General features: G+C 41.3%; 1 protein-coding gene across 6 annotated transcripts in view; it reads left to right on the top strand.

Annotated features, from left to right (window-relative positions):
• CCDC83 (coiled-coil domain containing 83) overlaps positions 1–24,385 on the top strand; it is a 371,061-nt gene extending 346,676 nt beyond the window's left edge. For 5 of the 6 annotated variants that reach the window (XM_060177397.1, XM_060177398.1, XM_060177396.1 and 2 more), the window contains exons 4-11: positions 6,785–6,947; positions 10,101–10,268; positions 11,574–11,665; positions 12,283–12,351; positions 19,909–20,030; positions 21,777–21,856; positions 22,346–22,560; positions 24,154–24,385. In XM_060177397.1, the coding sequence (XP_060033380.1) occupies positions 6,785–6,947; positions 10,101–10,268; positions 11,574–11,665; positions 12,283–12,351; positions 19,909–20,030; positions 21,777–21,856; positions 22,346–22,560; positions 24,154–24,315 (1,071 nt within the window). In that variant the 3' untranslated portion in view covers positions 24,316–24,385. The remainder of the gene's footprint in view (positions 1–6,784; positions 6,948–10,100; positions 10,269–11,573; positions 11,666–12,282; positions 12,352–19,908; positions 20,031–21,776; positions 21,857–22,345; positions 22,561–24,153) is intronic. The other variant, XM_060177400.1, reaches the window with a different exon arrangement.
• The last annotated feature ends 361 nt before the right edge of the window (positions 24,386–24,746 follow it).

The raw sequence follows: 24,746 nt of genomic DNA, 5'->3' as shown, positions 1-24,746 counted from the left end.
GAAGGGCATATGTTTCTAGGAATTCTCCCATTTCTTCCAGATTCTCTAGCTTGGTGGTAGATAGTTCTTCATAGAAGTTTTGCATGATTTTCTGGATTTCTATGGTGACAGTTGTGATATCTCCTCTATCGTTTACAATTCTAGAAATTTGAGACTTCTCTCTTTTTTTTTTTCAGTGAGTCTGGCAAGTTAGGAGTTTGTCAATCTTGTTTAATTTTTCAAAGAACCAACATTTGGCTTCATTGATCTTTTGTATAGTTCTCTTATTTTTTATGATGTTTATTTCTTGTCTAATTTTAGTTATTTATGTCCTTCTGATTGCCTTAGGGTTCCTTTGTTCCTCTTCCTCTAAGTCCTTAAGGTGTACAGTAAGATCATTTATTTAAGCTTTTTCTTTTTGTTTAATATGTGATTGTATGGCTATGAGTTTTCCTCTCAATACTGCTTTAGTTGTGTCCCAAATATATTTGATAGCTTGTATCTTCATTTTCATTTGTTTCCAGGAACATTTGAATTTCTTGCTTGAGTATCTTCTTAAACAGTATGTTGTTTAGTTTCCAAATTCTGTGACTTTAAGTAATTTTCTGTTTGTTGTTAAATGTTAGCTTTACTCCACTGTGGTCTGAGAAGACACTTGGGATGATTTCAGTGCTCTTGAATTTGTTTTCACTGTCTTTGTGGCCTAACATGTAGTCTATGCTTGAGTATGTGTTGTGTGGATTTGAAAAGAGTGTGTATTCCAGTTTTTTGGGGTGAAGAGCTCTGAAAATGTCCAGGAGGTATAGTCTGTCCATCTCTTCATTTAATTCTCTTGTTTCTTTGTTGATTCTGTGTTTTGTTGATCTGTCTATGTGTGAGAGTGGGGTGTTAAAGTCTCACACTATTATTGTATTACTATTGATGTATTTTTGCAGTTCTTTCAGTAGGTGTTTGATGTATTTAGATGGTCCCTCATTGGGTGCATAGATTTTAATAATTGTTAAGTCTTCTTGGCTGATTGATCCTCTAATCATTATGTAATGACCTTGCCTATCTTTTATTACTTTATTTAATTTAAAATCTATTATGTCAGAGATGAGAATGGCTGTTCCTGGCTTTTTTTGTGGTCCATTAGCCTGTATGATAGCTTCCATCCTTTTACTTTAAGTCTGTGTTTATCTGTTGTGTCAAGTGGGATTCTTGCAAGCAGCATATGGTTGGGTTACTCTGTGCCTTTTGATAGGTGAGTTTAAGCCATTGACATTTATTGATATTATGGATTTAATGTATTCTAGTGCCATTATTCAACAATTTTTTTATTTGCTCTGATATATTGCAAGTATTATAGTGATGTTCTTGTTTATAAGAGGTCATTTAGAACTTCTTTCAGGGCAGGCTTGGTGATGGTTGCCTCCTTTAGCTGTTTTTTGTCTAAGAATGTTTTGATGCCTCCATCTAGTTTGAATGAATGTCTAGCAGGATATATTATCCTTGGTTGAAACCCTTTTTCATTCAGGGCTTGATAGATATCTTGCCATTCTCTTCTGGCTTTCAGAGTTTGAGTGGAAAAGTCTGCTGATAGTATTATCAAGTTTTCCTCTGTATGTGACTTTTTGTTCTCTTGCAGCCTTTAGGATCCTTTCTTTATCCTTACTTCTTTTCATTGTAACTATGATGTGTCTTGGTGTCTTCAGGTCTGGGTTGATTCTGTTTGGGACTCTCTGGGCCTATTGAATCTTTTTTTTGGTTGTGTCCCTGTTTGCTTTTGGTATCAGAGTGAGGTTGGCTTCATAGAACCTGGAAGGGAGTATTCCAATGTCTCCAAATTTCTTGAAGACTTTTAAAAGTAGAGGTATTAGTTCTTCTTTGAATGTTTTGTAGAATTCATTTGTAAAACCATCTGGTCCAGAACTTTTATTTTTGGTAACTGTTTCAATTTCATTAGCTGTGATGGACCTGCTCATATTATCTAGTTCCTCTTTATTTAAGTTGGGAAGTCTGTAGGTATCTAGGAAATCATCCATTTTTTAAAAGATTTTATCTATTTATTAATGATAAACATAGGAGGAGAGAGAAAGAACCAGGAATCACCCTGGTACATGTGCTGCTGGGGATTGAATTCAGGACCTTATGCTTTAGAGTCTGATGCTTTATCCACTGTGCCACCTCCTGGACCATGAAATCATTCATTTCTTCCAGGTTCTCCAGCTTGGTGGCACATAGTTATTTATAGAAGCTTCACATGATATGTTGTATTTGTGTGGTGTCTATTGTGATATCACCTCTTTCATTTAGAGTTGAATTTATTTGGGTCTTCTCCCTTTTTTGTTTTGTGAGTCTGGCTAAAGTTTTGTCAATTTTGTTCACTCTTTCAAAGCACCAACATTTACTTTCGTTGATCTTTTGTATGGTTTTCTTATTTTCAATGTTATTGATTTCTGCCCTAACTTTAGTGATTTCTGTTCTTCTGGTTGCTTTAGGATTCCTTTGTTCTTCTTCTTCTAGGTCTTTAAGATTTGCAATCAGACTATTTATTTGTGCTTTTTCTTGTTTCCTAATGTGTGCTTTTATGGCTATGAACTTCCCTCTCAGTACTGCCTTAGCTGTGTCCCAAATATTTTGATAGCTTGTGTTTTCATTTTCATTGAACTCTCAAAACATTTAGAGTTCTTCCTTTATTTCTTCTTTGACCAAATAGTTGTTAAGAAGTGTATTGTTGAGCTTCCACATTTTGGGACTATTACTAATATTTTGTTGATTGTTAAGTGTTAGTTTAATTCCACTGTGGTCTGAGAAGATGCTTGGGATGATTTCAATGCTCTTGAATTTGCTGATGCTGTCTTTGTGGCCTAACATATGGCCTATCCTTGAGAATAACCCATGTGGACTTGAGTAAATGTGCTTCTTGGGATGAATGACTCTGAAAATGTTCAATAGTTCTAGTTTATCTATATCTTCATTTAGCTCCCTTTTCTTTTTATTGATTTTTCTGCCTGGGTGATCTGTCATGTTGAGAGAGTGGGGTGTTGAAGTCCCCTACTAAGACTGTGTTGTTGTTAATATATTGCTGTAGCTCTTTCAGTAGACGTTTGATTTATGTAGGTGGCTTCTCATTGTGTGCATAGATGTTAATAATTGTTAAGTCCTCTTGATTGACTGATTCTCTGAGCATTAAGTAATTTCCATCTCTATTTTTTTAAATTTTAGTTATTTTAAAATCCATCTTGTCAGATATGAGAATAGCTGTTCCTGCCCTTTTTTGGTGGGCCACTGACTTCTATGATAGTTTTCCATCCTTTCACTTTAAGTCTGTGTTTCTCTTGTTGAGTGAGGTGGGTTTCCTGTAGACAGCATATTGTTGGGTTGTGTTTTCTGATCCATCTTCCTACTCTGTGCCTTCTAGAAGGAGAATTCAGGCCATTGACATTTATTGATAGTTATTGAAGATATTTTAAAGCCATTCTTGTAGATGTTTAGAGTGTTCTGATATATGGCTTATTTATGGTGGTCTGACTGTTTATAGAAGAACTTTCAGAACTTCTTTCAGGGCAGGCATGGTGATAATTGATTCTTTCAGCTGCTTCTTGTCTGAGAATGTTGTTATGCCTCCATCTAATCTAAATTACAGTCTAGCAAGATATAATAGTCTTGGTTGAAAGCCTTTCTCATTGAGCACTTGACAGATACCTTGCTATTCTCTTCTGGGCTGGAGTGTTTGTGTGGAGAAGTCTGCTGCTAGTCTTATGGGTTTTCCTCTATAGGTGAGTCTTTGTTTTTCTCTTTCAGCCTTCAGGATCCTTTCTTTATCCTTATTCCTTTCCATTTTAAATATGATGTGTCTTGGTGTCTTTAAAGACTTAAGTCTGGGTTAATTTTGTTTGGGACCCTCTGGGCTTCTTGAACTTTTATGTCTTTTATGTTGTCTATATTAGAGAAGTTCTCAGCTATTATGTCCTGAAGAGTGCTTTCTTCCTCTCCCTCTCTTTCTTCCTCTGGCAAGCCAATAATGTGTATATTATTTCTTTTGAAGTTATCCCATAGGTCTCTGTTGTTTTTTTCAGTATCTTTTAATCTCTTTTTGAGATCTCTTACTTATTTTTTAGTTGTCTCTAATTCATCCTTGATCTTGCTAATTCTTTCTTCAGCCTCACTTATTCTATTCTATCTCCCCTATACTGTTTTCTGGAGTTCATCTATTTTCTTACCCTGTTCTGATACTGTTTTAGCTTGTTCAGCTAGTTGTGTTCTTAGCTCAGCTATTTCAACTTTCAGCTTTCTAATAACCTTGAGATAATTAGTGTTTTCTTCCAGAGTCTCATTTGTTGTTTCTGTATTTCTGATGACAATTCTTTCAAACTCTTTACTCACTCCTGTGACTATTCCTTAACAAGTGTTTGGGTGTTAACCTCACTATTTTGTGCTTCACCCTTTGGGGGGATTTTAGCTGGACTCTTGTCTTGGTTCATTTCTCCAATATTTCTTCTTGTTGGTTTAACCATTCTATATAGTATGTTATGAGGTCCCTTCCTCAGTACTTTTCCAATAACTGATCACTCTTTCCTGGATTGGCTTGTGTCTAATAAGGTAAAGAGTTCACAGTTGTGGAAATTAACAGTTTTTTCAATATTATTTCAATCCCTGAGTTGGAGCACAGAGGCTGTTAAAAGCCTCTTTTGTTCTTTTTCTTCCCTGGAGGCTATGAGAGCCTCAAGGCTTTTAAACTGTAAGTAGGCTTCTTAGCTTAATCACTCACTCCTGACAAAGAGATATAGCAGAGTGGGGTAGAGATAGCACAGTGGTTATGCAAAGAGACTTTCGTACCCCAAGGATCCAAAGCATTGGGTTCAATTCAGTTTTTCTACCATACCAGACAGCACTGCTGGGCCCTGTGAGTTTCTAAACAAGTTCCATTTGTGGTCAGTAGTTTCTGAGGTAATAATTCATCATGTTCTCATCAGGAGAACAATGTGGAAAAGATCCCACTTTAGAGCTCCACTGCTAGGCCACCGAGGTGTAGCTCTTCTCCTGAGATTCCTGGTCAGTTCTCTGTTCTCAGATGTCAGCACAGGGCCTCCCCCCTGCTGCTCTAGCCTTTGAGGGCAGTAGCAATGGAGACTCACAATTGTATTTGGTGAGTCTTAGGGGAATCTTTTCCTCCCTCAGCAGTCTTTTTGTTGGTAAAGCAGACTGGAAGGTGGTGCCTCAACTGGTAAACTGCTGGACTGTTACCAGCCACTCAGTCTTTCTTTAGGCTCCTCCCTGTCCATGAGCCACACGTGTTTGCGCTCACCAGTGGTTTAGTGGGTTCCTGAAGTTGTTCTAGTCCTGCCTTGTTGTGGTCCCAGGTGGTCTCCCTTAGTATTCCTAGTTGACCCAGGAGAGGAGAGGAGAGGAGAGGAGAGGAAAGGAGAGGAGAGAAAAGGAGAGGAGAGGAGATAAATGAAACACCAGGCTTCCTTTTCTTTAATCCCATGTTCTATTTTTTGAAGTTTTGAAGCCACATTTATCTTTTGATTTTTTTTTTAATTACCATAGCACTGCTTGTGGTGGTGCAAGGGATTGAACCTGGGGCTTTGGAGCCTCAGGCATGAGAGTCAGTTTGCATAACCATTATGCTATATACCCCTGCCCCTGTCTTTTGATTTTTTATGTAGCCAAACACTAAAACGTTTATTCTCTGGTTTTAATTTCTGCATCTTCTTTCTTTTGGATTTTCAGAGTGTGTTCATGTAAATGCTATTTTGAAAAGTACAGTTTCAGCTGTGGAAATGATTGCTTTCATGTTAAAAGGGGATAGACTCTTTTTATAAAAGCAGATTAAAGTGAATGTCAAGCGGCTTAGAGATTTGGCCCCCAGCACTGTATGTGCCAGACTGTTGCTGTTTGCTCTCTCTCTCTCTGTCTCTCTCTCTAGCTTTCTCCCATCCTTCCTCCCTCCCCCCCAGAGTCACACAATCATAAACAAATAAATCCTTTTAAAAAGTATGTAATCAATTAAGAATACTATATATGACTATCAAAAATAAGCATCAACAGAAATACAGTCTGGGAGCTATAGAGGATAACTGACACAATTTTTACTCTTTGAAGCTGGCACAGGAGTAAGGAACAATGAGAATGTTTCCCATGAAAGCACATATTTATATGAACCCTGGAACCCTCACCATTTCTTTTTGTTTTAGAAGTTAGATGAAACTATTTCACTGGGGTCTAAGGTCTCACAGATGTGCATTACCACTAAACCACCTCCCTGATTCAACATGTGTTTACGTTTAGAATGTGAGAGAGGGAGAGTGAGCACAGCAGCACACCACCATCTATAGGGTTCCTTTCCATGTTCTTACATGGTGCCAGAGATCAAACCATCAAACTTAGAGCCCCACATGTCAATAAACTAGTCTTAATGCAAATTTTAAAAAGTGGCTGCTCAGTTGTATTTGAGTCTTCTTTTTAAAATATTTTTATTTATTTATTATTGGATAGAGATGGAGAAAAACTGAAAGGGGAGATAGAGAGAGAAAGAGACAGAAAGACACCTACAGCTATACTTCACCACTTGGGAAGCTTCCTCCCTGTAGGTGGGGACCAGGGGCTTAAACCTGGGTCCTTGTGCATTGTAATTGTGCACTTAACTAGGTGTGCCACCTCCTGGCCCCTATTTGATTCTTCCATCTTCTGTGAGAGCTTGGCCATCTGCTTGTGTAACTTACTGTTTCTTTCTTGCTATAAGAAGAGACTCACTGTATATGACTACTTTGAGAAGGCGTCAGCAGGTAGAGTCAGGAACTTCTGGTTCTCACCACAGAACAAACGCTTAAAGGATGAGCAGGTCTGGCACATAAGGAACCTGTTGAAGGAGCTGAGTGCAGACAAGCAGGAGGGTCAGGCGGTTATCACGAGAGAAGAAGTCGAAAATGCGATGAAGGAAAAATGGAAGTTTGAAAGAGATCAGAATCAGAACCTGAAAGGTGATTTGGGCACTTAATTTTACAGAGGGATGGGTTCATTGATTCAGTGTGTTGGTTACTTGTTCCTAATTTGGTCAAAATGCCATGAACACATTCAGATGACACCAGCATAGTCACAAGTAGGTAGGTAGAGGGAGTGAGCAGAGAATCTTCAGGACTGTGATAGCAACTGAAAGACAGTATGAGACCACTTTTAGACCAGGGACTAAAAGTAGGAAGGAAATATTTTATATACTGAGTGAAGACATCTTTGTACTGTTTTCTGGCTGATAATGCACAGGGGATCTGGGAAAGAACAAAGGAACATATAACAAAGGTATTGGTGGGAGTCAGGCAGTAGCACAGCGGGTAAAGTGCTGGTGGTGCAAAGCCCAAGGACTGGCATAAGGATCCTGGTTCAAGCCCCCGGCTCCCCACCTGCACGGGAGTTGCTTCACAAGCGGTGAAGCAGGTCTGTAGGTGTCTGTCTTTCTCTTCCCCTCTCTGTCTTCCCCTCCTCTCTCCATTTCTCTCTGTCCTATCCAACAATAATAATAACTACAACAATAAAACAAGGGTAACAAAAGGGAATAAATAAAATTAAAAAAAATTTTTTTTTAAGTTTATTGGCATAAACAAGTTAAGAAAGACTTTGGGGTGGGGGATGGGTTCAGATCCTGAAACATGATGGGAGAGGAGGGCTTAGAGGGGGTTGAATTAGTATGTGGAAAACTGAGGAATGTTACACATGTACAAACTACTGTATTTTACTGTTGACTGTAAACCATTAATCCCCCCAGTAAAGAAAAGAAAGAAAAAAACAGTCATCAAGAGAAGGTGAGAACCAGGGGCTTGAACCCAGGTCCTCGTGCACAGTAGTGTACACACTCAACTGGGTGCACCACTGCCTGGCTCCCCACAGCTGTCATTTCACACAAGAAGGAATCCAGACAAATGACCCTCAGTTAACAGGCCCAGTTAACTTACACACTGATAACCCTGAACAACAGACAGATACAAATTAAAATTACTTGGTCCAGAAGCAAATGGCCAGAAACTGACAATTTACTAAGACATATGTGATATATCACATAAAGCAGGACCATTATTGAGTGATCACAAGATTAGTTCTTGATGTGACATGCTATATGTTCTATGACATGTATGACATGTTATATGACATGTATGAGTTCTTGATGTGACATGTTATAATAACTCTCAGAGCCCCAAATTACATGTTTTCTCCCCCCCATTTTTTATTTGTGATTAATAGCAGGTTACAAGTTTGTAAGATTACAGCATATAGCTACACCACACCTATCACCAAAGTTCTTTGTCTCTGCCCTCCCACCTCCCAAAGAAAACTGTCATTTTTCTCACAAGTCTTAGAAGCAGTTTGCTTGATTCTGTTTTTTCCCCAAGTTCATGTGTATCTGATGTTAAGAATCCACATATGAGTGAAACCATGTCTTTCATCTCTTTATTTTGCTGAGCAAGTTCCATCCATTTTGTCTCAAAGAACACAATACCATCCTTTCTTATTTCAGAGTAGTATTCTATGGACTATATGTCCTATAACCTCTTTTAATCATCTGTTGATGGATATTTAAGATCATTCCACTCTTTGCTATTATGAACAATGCAGCTATGAACATAGGGGTGCCTATGTCCTTTCCATTTAATGTTTGAGTGTCCATTTGGATAAATGCCCAAGAATGGTATTGTTACATCATAAGGTGACCCCATTTTTATTTGTCTAAAGACTCTCCACACTGTCTTCCAAAGGGGATGCACCAGCTTGCATTCCCACCAGCAGTGTGGCAGAGTTCCTTTTTTTCTACAACCCTGCCAGCACCTGTCATTTCCTGCTTTGTTGATGTAGGCCACTGTCTCAGGTGTGAGTTGAAATCTCAGTGTAGTTTTGATTTGCATTTCTCTGATGATAAGTGAAGTGGAGCATTTCTTCATGTTTCTGTGTGCTATGTGCATCTCATCTTTAGAAAACTGTCTGATTCTTAGGCCCAATTTTTTATTGGGTTATTTTTTACTTCTTTTGTGGATCTATACTAATTCTGTATAGATGTTTGATATGTAAATATCTTCTCCAGGGTGGGAGTAGACAGCACAATGGTTATGCAAAGACACTCATGCTTTAGGCTCCAAAGTCCCAGGTTCTTTTTTTTTTAAATATTTATTTCATTTTTGTTGCCCTTGTTGCTTTATTGTAGTTGTAGTTATTGTCGTTGTTATTGCTGTCGCCGTCATTGTTGGATAGGACACAGAGAAATGGAGAGAGGAGGGGAAGACAGAGAGGGGGAGAGAAAGATAGACACCTGTGGATCTGCTTCACTGCCTGTGAAGAGACTCCCCTGCAGGTGGGGAGCTGAGGGCTCGAACTGGGATTCTTACAAGTCCTTGTGCTATGCACCATGTGTGCTTAACCCACTGTGCTACCTCCTGACTCCCCAAAGTCCCAGGTTCTATCTCTTCTCCACCATAAGCCAAAGCTGAGCAGTGCTCTGATAAAAAAAAAAAAATTTTAATTATATATATATTCTCCCATTTACTAGGTTGCCTGGTTATGTGTGTGTGTGTGTGTGTGTGTGTGTGTGTGTGTGTGTGTTTGCTTTGCTTTCAATGTGCTTTTTAGTTTTTAATATGCTTTTTAGTTTCATATAGTTCCATTTATTTACTCTTGTTTTCATTTCCCACGCCCATGGGGTTTAGTCTTCAAGTAAATTTTTGATGTGAATATCCTGCAAAGTTTAACAGACATTTTCTTCTATAAATTTTAGAGTTTCTGGTCTAATGCCCAGATCTTTCATCCATTTTGATTTGACATTGGTGCTGGTCTACTTTCACTTTTCTGTATTTGGCTGTCCAATTTTCCCAGCACCAATTGAATGGCTTTGGCCCTTTTGTCACATATTAGGTGTTTTTTTTAATCACATCTGCTTTCTAATTGGCAGTTTCACTTAGATCTTGTCACATGAGGGAAAGAGTAATTAAACATTAGTTTGAATGGCCTGGGTTGACCTAGAAAATAGACATAAAGTGATATTTCTGATTGACTGCATTTTAACATTAGTCTTCAACTTTGTAAAAATCAACCATGGCAAATCAAGATGTTGAGGGCAAGAGAAATGACAGAGTATCTTGGTTTTCTTTGGACAGACATGCGCATGCAAATAACTAATGCTGAGAAGATGTTTTTTGAGAAGCTCAGTGAGAAGGAATATTGGGAAGAGTACAAGAACAGAGGGTGTGAGAAGCACGCAAAACTTATCACCTCCTTGCAAAATGACATCGAGACAGTTAAAGAGAATGCGGAGAAAATGACAGGTCAGTAGCTACAGTGCTGGCTCAAGTCAGTTTTAAAGTCACTAAAGGGCTGGGGGATAGTGCACATGTGTGAGTGTACTGTACATGTCCCCAGGCACAAGTAGCCAGGATTCAAGCCTCCTCCACCCCGTCCCCACTTGTATGAAAGCTGCATGAGTGGCAAAACAATGCTGCAGGTTTCTCTCTTCCATCTCTATATCCTCCACCCCTCTTAGTTTTTCTGTCTACTTAAGAGAAAAGTCATTGGGGGCCAGGAGCTAGCGCACTGGGTTAAATGCACATAGAACAAAGCTCAAGGACCCACTCAAGGATCCTGGTTCAAGCCCCTGGCTCCCCACCTGCAGGGGAGTCGCTTCACAAATGGTGAAGCAGGGCTACAGGTGTCTGTCTTTCTCTCCCCTCTGTCTTCCCCCTCCTCTCTCAGTTTCTCTCTCTGTCCTATCCAACAACAACAGCAGCAGCAACAACAACAATGGAAAAAAGATGGCCACCAGGAGCAGTGGGTTGGTAGTGTAGGCAGTGAGCCCCAGTGACAAAACCGAAGGCAAAAAAAAAAGTCATTAAGAAGGTAGACATTACTCTGGTGGTGGAAACAGTGTGGAATTATACCTTTGTTATTTTGTAATTTTATAAATCACTAGTAAAAAAAAATAGGAAAAAAAGGGCAGACATTTAGTGGGAACAAAAATAAAATATTTAAAAAATTTTTTAATTAAACTATTTTCTAAAGATCTGCAAAGGATGGAGAAACCTGCCTTCTTTACGTCAGTCCTTGTTTCTTGGGACTAGCTCAACTCAGAGCTAAGTCTGCTGACACTCATAGCTCCTTCTTCACATTCCTCTCCTCTGCCATTCCATTTTTCCTGTCCCAGGAAACTCAAGCCAAGAATACTAAGACTGTAGTTAAATAAAGTCAGAAGCAGACAACCAGATTTTCTAGATACTTCTGATGTATGATAGTATGATAGTTCTGATGTATGATGTATGATGTATGATGTATGTAAGGTGACCACACAAGTGCTGAAGTGTTAGAAATTCTTCCCTTGGAAATAATGCTTTGAAAAGGTACACATTCTTGGGACAGTTATCATCTTTAGCCAATTAAAATTAAGGGAAATAATTATAACATGAATCTCGCTGGAGACACTAGATGCTTCATTGAAAAAGTACCCCAACATTTCAGGGATGGAGGATATATGTCAGAAAGAAGATGTGTGGGTCATAGAAGATAAAATTTACTTACATCTTAGTTTTCCTTGAGATAAGTCTTTAAAAAAAAAAAACCTCTTAATTTTCTTTTTAAAGGACAGTATAAGCTCACGCTGGAAGATACAAGAAAGAGAATAATTAAAGAGACTTTGTTACAACTGGACCAGAAGAAGGAATGGGCCACAAAGGTATATTTCCTTATTTTTTTTCAATTGACTTAAAAGAAAAAAAAAGGCACAACCCCATTTTGTGTGCTATATTGTGTTCAGACTTGGACTTGGTTTCTGAAGTTAGGCAGTTCAAGTTTAAATCTCAGTCCCACAATTTATACACTAAATTTTCATGGGCTTCAGTTTCACAGTATATAAAATGGGGATAATAATAACTCAATTTGCTTTCAAGACCAGTGGAGGGGGGGGCATAGGGCAGTGGTGCACTGAGTAGAATACACACAATTACTGTGTGTAAGGACCCAGATTCAAGCCCCTCATTTCCACTTGCACAGGGGAGGCTTCACAACGGGGGAAGCTTCACAAGTGGTGGATCAGTGCTAGTGGTCTCTTCTCTCTGTCTCTCTTCTTTTCACTCTCCCTATCTGTCAAAACTGCCAGTACCGGACAGTATCACTCAGCGGTATCTCAGAATGAGCTAGGCAAGAAAGAACAACTGACCTTAGCTATGTTTCCAAGGTCATTGTAAAATGTAACTTAAAGTGATCAGGTCAGTTCAGGCACCTGCACTGCTAACGTGGAAAGCACCAAGGTGGCAGGGCGTTCTCCCCTTAACCAGAGAAATTCTCTTTCAGAATGCTGTGCGGTTGATTGACAGGGGTAGCTACCGTGAAATCTGGGAGAATGACTGGCTGAAAAAAGAGGTGAGTGTAAAAATGAAAAGAAAAGAGGTTGGGATTCAGGTAGTAGTGCAGTGGGTTAAGCGCAGGTGGTGCAAAGCACTAGGATCAGCTTAAGGATCCCGGTTCGAGCCCCCAGCTCCCCACCAGCAGGGGAGTTGCTTCACAGGCAGTGAAGCAGGTGTCTTTCTCTCCCCCTTTATGTCTTCTCCTCCTCTCTCCATTTCTCTTTGTCCTGTCCAATAACAATGACATCAATAACAACAATGATAACTATAATACAACAAGGGCAACAAAAGGGAATATATACAAAAAAAATATTAAAAAATTAAAAACAAATAATAAAAAAGAAAAGAAAAGAGGTAGTGTAAAATAAGTAAATAAGAGGTGAGGAAATTTTAAAAGAAATAAAAATTCCCCTCTCTCTAGATTTATATATTTTATTATTAAATAAAGACAGAGGCCGAGGCAGAGAGAGAGAAAGTCAAAGAGACCACAGCACTAAAGTTTAGTGTTGAGAGTTGGGACATGGCAGAGCAGTGCAAGTGAGTTATTTCTCCTGTCCCAAAATTCTCTTTAAAGATTTTATAATTGAGAAAGAGAGAGGGAGACCAGAGCACCATGTGACTGACATACAGCGATGCCAGGAATCGAACCTGGGACCTCACACATGCAAAGCCTGTGCTCTGTGAGTCATCTTCCCAACTGCAGTTGGATTTTTTTTCTTGAATACACACACACACAGTGCATTGTTGGATAAGTAATGACATGTTTTTTCTGTTTTTCTATGCAAAGATGCATAATGATTTTCCAACAACCATAATATATAGATTAAGCTTTATTGGGGGGATTAATAATAGTTAACAGTACTGTTGTTGACACATGGACACAATTTCTCATCTCCCCATGATAGGTGTCTGCAAAATACTCTCACCCCCAACTTAGGTCCATTTCCACCATCATGCACCAGGACCCCAACACCTTCTCTATCCCTGTCCTTCCCTAGAATCACAGGTGAAATTTTTTAAAAGCAGTAACTCCTTTCTCACTCTCAGAACTAAAAAAGACTTATATATGAGATGGAGTTATAGGGATATGACTGACAGACATAAAATAAAATTTCAGTGGAGTTTCATTCTTATCACTAGGTATTATTCAGCTAATACCACAAACACTTTTTTTTTTTTTTGCCACCAGGGTTATTGCTGGGGCTCAGTGCCTGCATGACTCCACCATTCCTGGAGGTGGTCTTTTTTTTTCCTTTTTCTTTCTTCTTTGTGGGACTATGTAAAAGCTTGGTAGAGCTTAGGGGAGCTCTCCCATCCTTGGATGGAGGGCTGGAAAGACACCCCACTTTTAGCCTCTCTCCTTATAGAGATGAGCCAAGAGGGGAAAGTCTCCCAGACTCAGTTTCACCTCATTAGTCTCTCAAGCTCACAGAAAGCCTACAGGCCTCTCACACTTATTTTCCCCTGCTAGCAGCAGGCCAAATGGTTCACTCAAAGTTCACACATCCACTTCACCTTTTGATCATATAGGAGAACATACACCCCAGCAGTGAAAGGCCCCCAAATTCTATTTCCTTGTGTCCTTTGATATCTGTGATTTACATCAATTTTTGTTTTTCTTTTCTCTACCTCACCTTACTGGTTTAACCCCTATGCTTCTCTCAAATGCCTTTGGATAATTAACCTGCCTGCATCATGGAGAATAATCGTTTTGACCTTTATGTATCTGCATCAATTCTTGTCATAGCAGCCCCCTACCATAGGGGCAAGCTGACCTTTAAGAAACCTGTAATTTCTGACATATTTGAAAAATGTTCTTTGGTTAACTCTTTATATAAACCTGTACCCATCTCCAAATAAATGAGTGTTTGTACCAGAATACTCCCCGAGTCCTCCTTTCTGTGTCACGTGGTCCCTGATTCCAGTGAGGGAGGATCAGAGACTTGCCACCTGGCTGGATCCCCTCCACAGGAGTGCCAGCACTTCTTGATAGAAAACCAGAAAGGAATAAAATGGGGGAGGGAGAGAGAAGGAGGAGAAAGAGTGAGAAGAGAGATACCTGCAGCACTATCCCACCACTTGTGAAGCTTTTCTCCTGCAGCTGGGAATGGGGTGGCAGGCAGGGCTTGAAGCTGGGTTCTCATACATGGCAATATGTGTGCTCTACCAGGTAAGTCACCACCGCGCCCCTTCGACCCCATAAACAATTTTAATAAGAGCCAGAAATTACTCAGGGTTTCAAAGTTTCCAAGATCTCTGGGGAAAAGTTTACAAAGTATATACTTGGGGGCTGGTTAAGCGCACATGGTACAAAGAAGGACAGGCATAAGGATCGTGTTTTGAGCCCCCACCTCCCCTCCTGCAGAGAGGTTGCTTCACAAGCAGTGAAGCAGGTCTTGCAGGTGTCTACCTTTCTCTCTCCCTCTCTGTCTTCCTCTTCTCTCTCCATTTCTCTCTGTTCTATCCAACGACATCAATAACAACAATAATAACCACCACAACAACAAAACAACAAGGGCAACAAAAGGGTAAAAAATGGCCTCCATGAGCAGTGGATTTGTGGTGCAGGCACCGAGCCCCAGTAATAATCCTGGAGGCAAAATATATATATATATGTAAAACTTCCTTATGTCCTGACACCAATCTGGCCTTCACAGATCTCTTTGGGGTTGACAGGGCAAGACCAAAGGCTTACCCCCATCTCATTATTTGCTTTTGTAAATGGACTTTTGGCGGGGTTAGGAAGAGGGATGGTCCACATTGTTCTATGCATGAACGCTCAGTCTTTTTAGCTAGTTGCCCTTGTCCCCATTCTTGTTTATGATGAACCCAACCTATGATGTCTGGGGAGGTGGGACTTGCTTGCCCTCCTCAGGAGTGTGTTAGCTGAGAAGGTTTTCTTTGGGCCCCAACACTCTGTTCAGGGGTCTTATTCAGTCCCCAGGAACTGGCAAATTCTGCAATGGGTCGCTCTAACTTTTTGGACAGTGTGGTGCCAGCACCAGCCTACAAGCATGACCATCTGCTAGTTGTCAGCATGTCCCTACACACTGTGGTCCACAGTCTGGGCTTCTCAAGCTGCAGTCTCAGCTTCCTGCCTGTCTGCCTGGGGGGACTAACTGATAGGAGTGTGTGTTAGGCTGAGACCTACTCTGATTCCCTTACATCAAACCTAGTGGTGACTCTGCTGGTCCTTCCCCTCGTCTGCGGGAGATGCAACTTACTGGATTCTAATGATCAATTTTCTTATTTCTGATGTATTTATTTATTTATTTACTGGGCAGGTAGAGTATTGCTCTAGCACATGTGATGCCAGGGGTCAAACTTGGGATCTCATGTTCTTTGAGAGTCTAGTGCACCAACTTCCAGGGTCTGTTTCTTTATCAGTTTTGAGTCTCTCTGGAAGTCTTGGATTTATTGTTCTCAGAGCTCTTTTGTTTCATTATAACACTTGACACCATCTGCCTGTGTCTCTTTCCTGTTCAAACTGTGTCTTTATTATGAATAATCTTGGCCCACCCCGGGGGTAGAGTGAAAAAAATGAGCCCATTTTTTTCTGTTGTTGAAGTGATAAATCATTTATGTGGATTAGATCTTGGGTGAAGGAAGCAGAGATGGCTTATTCATGCTGTGGTTCAAGATGTATCCTGTCTGTTTTGAAGATTCACTGAAATAAAAATAACACAAGAACAAAGAGGAAGGTAGCCCCACAAGAAAATGAAGGAGTTAACTAGCAGGGTCTGGTGTCAACATGTTTCTAGTAGACAGAAAAAAAAAAAAGAGTGTGATGAATATGTTGGATGAGGGACCAGATGATCTCAGTTCTAGTGCCTCCAAGATCTACTCAAAGGGTGTGCAAAATTTATGAGAAGTCCCTTTTCATCCAGGCAAGAAGCCATACAACCAATGCCTAGCTGCACCTAACAAAGAGAGCTCACTGCCTATGGAAATACAGACTTTAAGAACACACAGGTCTAGGAGAGTGATAAAGGGGTGTGATTCTCAGATTCACTTTCAGCATCAGTGTATCTTCTCAGTCCTTCACCTGTGTTTTTTTTTTCTTTTTTTTTTTTCCCCACCTGTGTTGTTGTCTGCTTGCTAAATAGTTCCACATAGGTGTCCCAAAGACATGTTAAAGGAGTCTTACCCAGAGCATGGTATGTCTCCTTATATTTCTTTTTTCACCATCTGTTCAGACACTCAAGGTGAAAATGTTACTGACCAGGGCTCATGTATTCAGGAAATAGACTTCAAAGGTCAACATGGGGGCGGGGATTGGGCAATTGGGCGGTAGCACAGCGGGTTAAGCGCACATGACACAAAATGCAAGGACAGGTATAGGGAACCCGGTTCGAGCCCTTGGCTCCCCACCTGTAAGGGGGTCGCTTCACAACTGGTGAAGCAGGTCTATAGGTGTCTACATTTCTCTCCCCCTCCCCGTCTCCCCTCCTCTCTCAATTTCTCTCTGTCCTATTCAACAATATCAATGGCAACAATAACGACAACAACAAGGGCTGTAACAACAAGGGCAACAAAAAAAATGGGAAAAAATGGCCTCCAGGAGCAGTGGATTCATGGTGCAGGCACCGAGTCCCAGCGATAACCCTGGAGGCAAAAAAAAAAAAAAGTCAACATGTTTTTTGTGGTATTGGCCATTATTTTTAAGTTGATTTTAAAAAGTCATAGTGAAGGCTATGGATCGAGCTTGTATGTTGTTGTGCATGAGGCCTCAGGTTTTAGGCCTGGGTTACCTCTTGGGAGCACTGGGGTGGGGTGAGGGGGGAGCTTCATGAGCAGTGGGGCAGTGCTGTAGTGCCTCTCCTTCACTCCATCTCTCTCTCTTTCTTTTTCTTTCTCACTCTGTATCTCATCATTTATCTAGAGAAAACAGAAGAGGGGAAAGGCCAACAGGAGCCATGGAGCTGTGCGGGCACTGATTTCTAGTGATAAGCCTAGTGCCAAAAAGCAAAGCAAAACACAACCCTCAAGGAGCATTCAATAGTTAAAGAGGAATTTAGTTCCTCTTATTAAACACAACAGTGTGATCCTGATCATAATAGTAATTGAAGATCAAACCATCAATCCACTAAGGTGTCTGGATAGTCAGTCCAAAGAAAGGTTTGCATCTGACACATAAGGAAGGTTTTGGTGCCTTCATCCCTTCTCCTAGAGCCATATTTTGTCTTGTTATATTTTCATAATTCAGTGGAAATAGGAGACAGAAAAATATGCAAGTTAAGTTTAATCATGAGCAATAAAAAACACAACTCAGCAAGAAAGGACAAATCATTTTAAGGGAAACTGAAGACTTAGTGGCTTTTTGTTTCACTAAGTAATAATTTTACCATTATTAAGTTAACTCATACAACTGATTAAAGCCACTTCTGGTTGTAGGTACTGTTGCAAGAATCAAAAAATTTCCAGAACAGATTAGTGTGTGCCAATTAATTTCTTTGAGGATGGTTTAACATGAGTAACAGGGGTTATTTAATAATGGCACTATTGACAATACTTCAGCATTTAACTATCTCTCAGTAACAACCAAAAATACAGAATTATGAGTGGGATGTGAGACACTCTGTGCATTACTTTCATGCTATCATTTTATTGAGCATGCTTACTAGAGAAATGAAGACATCTCGCATAGTCCAAATGGAGTGGACTAACCTAACAAGTGCAAAGCCAGGAAAATTAGAGGGAGGTTAGCAATCAGAACTTCAAATCAACTTGAATCTTAAAGAGTTAAATTTTTAGAGCATACATTTTATTTTATTTATTATTTTTAATCTTAATTTTTTCATTTCATTTTTTTATTATTATTTTACAGAATACAACTCAGTTCTGGCTTAATGTGCTGCCTGGGACCTTGCAGCCTTAGGCATGAGTCTTTTTTTTTTTTCCCTTTTGTTGTCCTTGTTGTTTTATTGTTGTTGTAGTTATTATTGTTATTGTTATTGATGTCATCGTTGTATAGGACAGAGAGAAATGGAGAGAGGAAGGGAAGACAGAGAGGGGGAAAGAAAGACACCTGCAGACCTGCTTCACTGCCTGTGAAGCAACTCCCCTGCAGGCAGGGAGCTGGGGGCTCTAACAGGGATCCTTAGGCTGGTCCCTGTGCTTTACACCACGTGGGCTTAACCCACTGAATTACCACCCAAGCCCCATGGCATGAAAGTCTTAAGTGTAACTGCTATGTTATCTCCTTGATCCAAGAGTATACATTTTATTCAGATTTCTGTGTCCAAATAATCTTTCACATTTTAGGAATTTTTATTTATGAGAGAGAGAGAGAGAGAGAAAGAGAGAGAGAGGTGAAGAGAGAGAACAAGAGTGTCCCTTTGGCACTTGCAATGCTAGGATTTGAGCTCAGGATCTCATGCTTGAGAGGCATACATTTTATTGATGGCACTACCTCCCAGGCCACATCTGTCCCAGTATTTAAGGTACATTTCTTGGATATTTGGGGATGAACAGGGTAAGGAAAGGACAGGTGGCCTTCTATTTTCTCCTTTTCATGTTCTTACCCTCAAAATGACCCTGGGTCCATACTCTCAGAGGAATAAAGAATAGGAAGGCTGTCAGGGGAGGGGACAGGATATGGAGTTCTCGTGGTGGGAATTGTATGGAGTTGTACCCCTCTTATCCTATTGTTTTTGTCAGTGTTTACTTTTTATAAATAAAAATTAATAAAAATTTTTAAAAGAAATCTAAAGGCATTTATATGATTGTAAAGAAGAACAAAGTGTCATTTCCTAACTTTTCAGAAGATTGGGAGGGACAGAGCAGATGAGGAGAACTTTACTGAAGGTGTTCTGTAACATTCTGATAGATGGAACTTAGCCCCCTGAGGGACCTTTATTCCTGATGAATGTGGTGTGTGTGTGTGTGTGTGTACAATAATGTCTCCTGAGATGACTAATATTTAAGTCAAACATTTCCAAAAGTTCTAATCATTCTCTTTGCTTGCAACCTCTGAGAATTTCTTCCTGGTCCCCTCACATGTGAAAGCTAAAGACTTCCTTGAGGCATCCTGATTAGCTCTCACTTGTGAGGTCCCCAAACACTGCCTCCTAGCTTGGTCATCTGCTACTATAGACTTCAATGGTTCTGCCTGCAGGCAGGTAATAAGTGCTTTTCTTCCTAACTCTGAGTTGCTGTAAATATTTGAGTCTTCTCTGTGAAGCTAGAACTGTTCGTTTTGTGTGGCTATTTGTCTGCTTGCTCTCTACATTGCATTGCATTTATTTTCATACCCTTTAGAGCCTAGCACAATCTTGCCCTTCAATAAGAGTTTAAGAATTTAGAGTCCCACCCTTTCTGTCTTAGAAAGAAAGGACAAAGCAGACCTAGTAATATACAATACAGGATTGAACAGGCTGGTAAATATGTCAAGCATGAGACTCAGGTTCAATACCCAACCTCCGCTGCATTGAAGGAAGCTTCGCCCCTGTGTTCCCTTTCTCTCTTGCACCTCTTCTGGATAAATATGCTTTTAGCACTTGAGTTTCTTTTAGGAGACTTACCAAAACTAAATCACTGAGTGCCAAAATCCATGCGCTTCTCCTGGGAACAGATTGCAGTTCACAGGAAGGAAGTGGAAGAGCTAGAGCATTCTATTCACGAGCTGGAGAAAGAAAATCTGGTGCTGATTGAGCAACTCTTCAACTGCAGACTCGAGGACCTCAAGATACCCAGGTGAAAGTCATTAGCATGTCTCAGCAGCATTCTTACCCACAGGTGTTGGTAAAAAGCAGTCATTTCTGAAAAGGCAATTTGATTCTTTACTGTTCCAACCCACTTGCTATCATTGAAAAGAAAGGGATTCATCAAATGTCTGCAGTGAGGGTTAGCCAATATTGGGACAGCGCAGACTTTGACTTGCTTTACTCACTAATTATAATAGTAGACATTTAACATGAGCACCACAGCCACCAGAAGCTTCTAGACTGGTGTGGGAAATAGGCCTGGAAATAAATGTCCAAAAGTGTGACAGATGATGTAGGAGATCCAAAATTAGCACAAAGGCAGAGAGATCCATGTTGTGACAGCTTCTGGGGTTGCAGTGTCCTGGATTTCTTGTTACCTTGTGAACCTTAAACTTGTTTTCTGGGGGACCAGGTAGTGGCACACCTAGTTGAGTGTACACACAATCATGAACAAGCCCTCACTCTTTACCTACAGTGGGGAAGCTTCAAGAGTGGTGAAATAAAGCTGCAAGCATCTCTCTCTCTCTCTTCTCTCTCTCTCTCTCTCCTCTATCTCCCTCTCCCCTCTCTGTCCTGACAAATAAATGAAAAAGATAAAAGAGGGAGACAGGCGGTAACACAGTGGTTAAGCACAAAGCACAAGGACCGGCCTAAGGATCCCAGTTCGAGCCCCCAGCACCCCACCTGCAAGGGAGTCGCTTCACAAGTGGTGAAGCAGGTCTGCAGGTGTCTCTCTTTCTCTCCCCCTCTCTGTCTTCCCTTCCTCTCTCCATTTCTCTCTGTCCTATCAATAATGATGACATCAATAACAACAACAAGGGCAACAAAAGGGAAAATAAATATAATAAAAAAATTAAAAAAAAAGAAAAAAGAAAAAAAAGTTGCTGTAGGAATCAGTGGATTCATCCTGGCGCCACCCAAACCCCAGTGGGGAAAAAAACAAAAGACAACACCATTTTCTGGAGAAGTAGCAGTAGCAGCTCACACTTGAGTCCCAGCATCACACAGAGGTACTATGGTACTGGAGGAAGCTTAGGTACTGTGATGTTTTCCCTCTCTGTCTCTCCCTCTCTCTCTCTTTTTTAAAAGGATATGGGTTCAATGCTCCGGTTTTGTTTTGTTGTTGTTGTTGATTTTTAGCTTCTAGGCCACAGTGAGCTTCTGTATTATGTCAGCAGCAGTAGAGCCTGCCTGCCTTCTTGCTGGGTAGTGAACTCCTTGAAGCAACAAATTAGGACATTGTAGAAGGAGCTGCATAAATAAAGGCGACTGAGACATGTGGAAAGCCTTTATTGTCTGTTACACTCCTTCTCCAGAAAGGACAACTTTGAGTCAACCCAGGGGCTTTCTCTGGACTCATTTTGAAGTCAAGGAAATCTAGCACATGCTGTACATACTCTGGTTTCTGTCCTCACTACCCCTTTGCTGACAGCTCGGTCCTGGGTAATGCTGGCATGGTGAGGATTAGGAGACCCAAGCTCTTCCCAGTGGACATTCAACAAAGTTTGGGTTTCTTAGATATATCAACAATGGGATATTGTAGCAATCAGAGGTGCTGCATTGCCTGGAGCTGCCCAGATGCCCCCATTATCCACTCTGATGGGATGTTATGTCTTCTCTGTTTCAGCAGATGACATAAATGCCAGGTATAAGGGACCTCCCACAACTCCAGTGTCACCAGGTTGACATCTGCACTTCTGACATTGATTGGCTGCTTCTCTTATTTATATTTTAGGCAAATCTATCTGGCCCAAGCTGCTGGGCTGCACAAGAAGCCTGAAAAAGTGCATCTGGAGCCATCCCAGACTTATCTAGGTGTGTGTGTGTGTGTGTGTGTGTGTGTGTGTGTGTGTGTGTGTGTGTGTGTTATTGCAGCGGTTACCATGAGAAAAGACCTGGGTTCAAGCTCCCAGTCCTCACTTGTAAAGGGAAAGCTTCATGAGCACTAAACCAGTGCTGCAGGTGTCCTCTCCTCTCCCTCCCTCTTCTTCTTTCTCTGACTCTTACCTTCTGTCAAAAAGAAATAAAAGGGGGCGGGGTAGATAGCATAATGGTTATGCAAAAAGACTCTCATGCTTGAGGTTCCATCAAGTCCCAGGTTCAATCCTCCGCACCACCATAAGCCAGAGCTGAGCAGTGCTCTGGTTAAAAAAAAAAATGGGGGGAAGAAATGGCCCCTTGGAATTGTGAAGCCATGAAAGTACCAGGCCCTAGTGATAACCCCACTTGCCCAGAGGGCAAAAAACTTTTTTTTTTAATTGATCCAGAATGTCTATGTGACTGACCTCTCTGTGTTCACCCTAGCAGAGCACTGTAAGCTGCAGCCTGCTGATGGCAGGAGCGTAGACTCGTCAAGCTGGTCACTGGACAGCAGTGTCCAAGACATTGTCCCCAGGGAGCTCGTCATCAGAGAGAACTCAAGACTGAAACAGGAAGCTCCAAGCCAAGGAAGCTCCTTCAAGGAGCTGGGCTTCTCAGATGTCAAGCTCCTATTGTATGAGGATGAGCAAGACTTCAAGGTAAGCCTCTGGATAACCCAACTTAACTCTTATGGGGATGCCAGGGAGTTCTGTTTGTAGCTCAGAGGCCTATCTGCCCCACCCTCCCTCCCACTTCTCCCACAGGGTGCTGTCTATGGGGGGGGGGCTCCCGATAGGAGGCCATGTAAGTTCACCCCTAGACTTGCGGAGGTTACGACAAGAACCACCTGCCCTCTCTCGGGGATTCTGAACACTATTGACTGGGGGCTTCTACAAGTAGTTCTAGCTGAGATGTGGGCATCTAGGCTGGGATTTCAGTCACGCCTTCTGGGGTAGCTCTTGCCCAGTGACACAGAGCCCCCAAATACTGGCATTCCTGGTTCACCTACTCACCGTCTATAGAAGCCCATAGCCTCATTCATATTCCAGGGGGAAAAAAGCTTTATTAGAAACAAGTAACCATAGAGAATAAGCTTGGCACAAGGCAGACATGGGGATACCCTGGTCCTACCCAAACCCACCTCCCCCGTCAGTGTCTTTTCCATCATTATTTATGATAGATTGATAGAGCAATAGCTAGGTAGATAGTGAAAGAGACCACAGCACAGAAGCTTCCTCCAGTGTGGTGAAGGCTGGGCTCAAACCTGAGTTGTGCACATGGCACAGCAGTAGACTACCCAGGTGAGCTATTTAGCAGACCCAACCCCCTTTTAAAGGTCTTCAGGTCTCCATCAGGTGTATTGTTGCCAGCCCTACAGGTGTTCCCACATCCCTATGGAAATAGCTTCTCAGGTTTGTATGGTGGTAGGGGGCTTGCAGACTCCAGTTTCCAAGCTCACAGACTTGGAGGGGGAGATCATTCTAATTCTTTCTTGCTTGGTGACATCAGCACTGGCATAGTGGTATCCGTCAAGCTGGGGTCACAGCCCTCTCCTTGTAGAATTTCCCAGAGGACACCTTTGCTGTACCTTTGCTAGGCCCAGGAACATGAGGGGCTGTACACACATCTGTATAGCCTTCTGTGAGAAGCCACAACTGTCACAAGTGCCTGTAGCTGAAGCCTGGAGTGTCAATTTTTTTTTTTTTTTTTTTTTACCAGAGCACTGATCAGCTCTGGCTGATGTGTAGGGGACTAAACCTGGGACTTTGGAGCCTCAGGCATGAGAGTCTCTTTGCATAACCATTATGCTATCTACCCCTGCCCGTCTTTTAAAATCTCTGTGGTGGGAAACACTCCAAATATTCCCCACACCTGCCCCACTCTATTGAAGCTGTCTGTGGCACTTTGCTCTGACAGCTTGAACAGATATCCTCCACCAAGTCCTTACCTTTTTTTTTTTTTTTTTTTGAGTTTATTTATTATCTTCTATCAGAGCACTGCTCAGCCCTAGTTTATGGTGGTGCTTGAGCTTGAATCTGGGACTTTGGACCCTCAGGCATGAGAGTCTGTTTGCATAACCATTATGATGCTGTCTTTCTAGTCTCCAAGTGTCTTTTTATTTGTAGGGGCTCTCAATTTTTCCTGTGTTACATTGTGCTCAGGCAATGAGCTGGCAAAGCACCAGAGAAAAACAGGGCAGATCCCTTTAGTAATTTGTGGAATCACTCTTGTTCTCTCCTCTGTTCACCCAGGACTATATGAACCTTGGGCCCCTGGCAGTGAAATTCATGAGTGTGGCGAGCCAGAAAATGCCCATTCACATCCAAGAACTGGAGAGCCCTGTCAAGTATCATGAAGATACCAACAGCCCAGAAAGCCACATCACCTATAAGATCATGAAGTCCTTCCTCTAGGACTGGAGGCTGGAGGGGGGATGGTGGGCATCAGCGGTCCACTGTATGAACATGCTGGTCCATTTTTAAACCACTTGCTGTTTCTAAAGATAATCATTACATTTCAAAGTCAAATTTCCTTGTAGCCAGCTCTTGATTTTCTGTGGCATAACTCCCCAAAATGAAAGCACACTTGCTCTGTCCAAGCCCCAGCAGTAACTCCAATGGCAAAAACAAATAAACATGAAGGTCCTAGAATGGACTCAGCAGGTGAAGAGCATGGCCTTAGGTTCAATCCCTCCTAGCACAAGAAAAGAGCACCAGAGACATCACCAAGAGAGTTAGCTCCCTGGAAGAAGTGATGCTATGTCATCTCTTTTCTTGCTTGCTCAGAGTACAGAACAAAGTGTGAGGCTTGGTGTATTGTGCCTGTGTGAAGCTGTGGGTTCATT

Source organism: Erinaceus europaeus, chromosome 17 (genome assembly GCF_950295315.1).
Source record: "Erinaceus europaeus chromosome 17, mEriEur2.1, whole genome shotgun sequence".
NCBI lineage: Eukaryota > Metazoa > Chordata > Mammalia > Eulipotyphla > Erinaceidae > Erinaceus > Erinaceus europaeus.
Note: the sequence above shows the minus strand (reverse complement) of the source record. Positions and strands in the feature narration are given on the sequence as shown.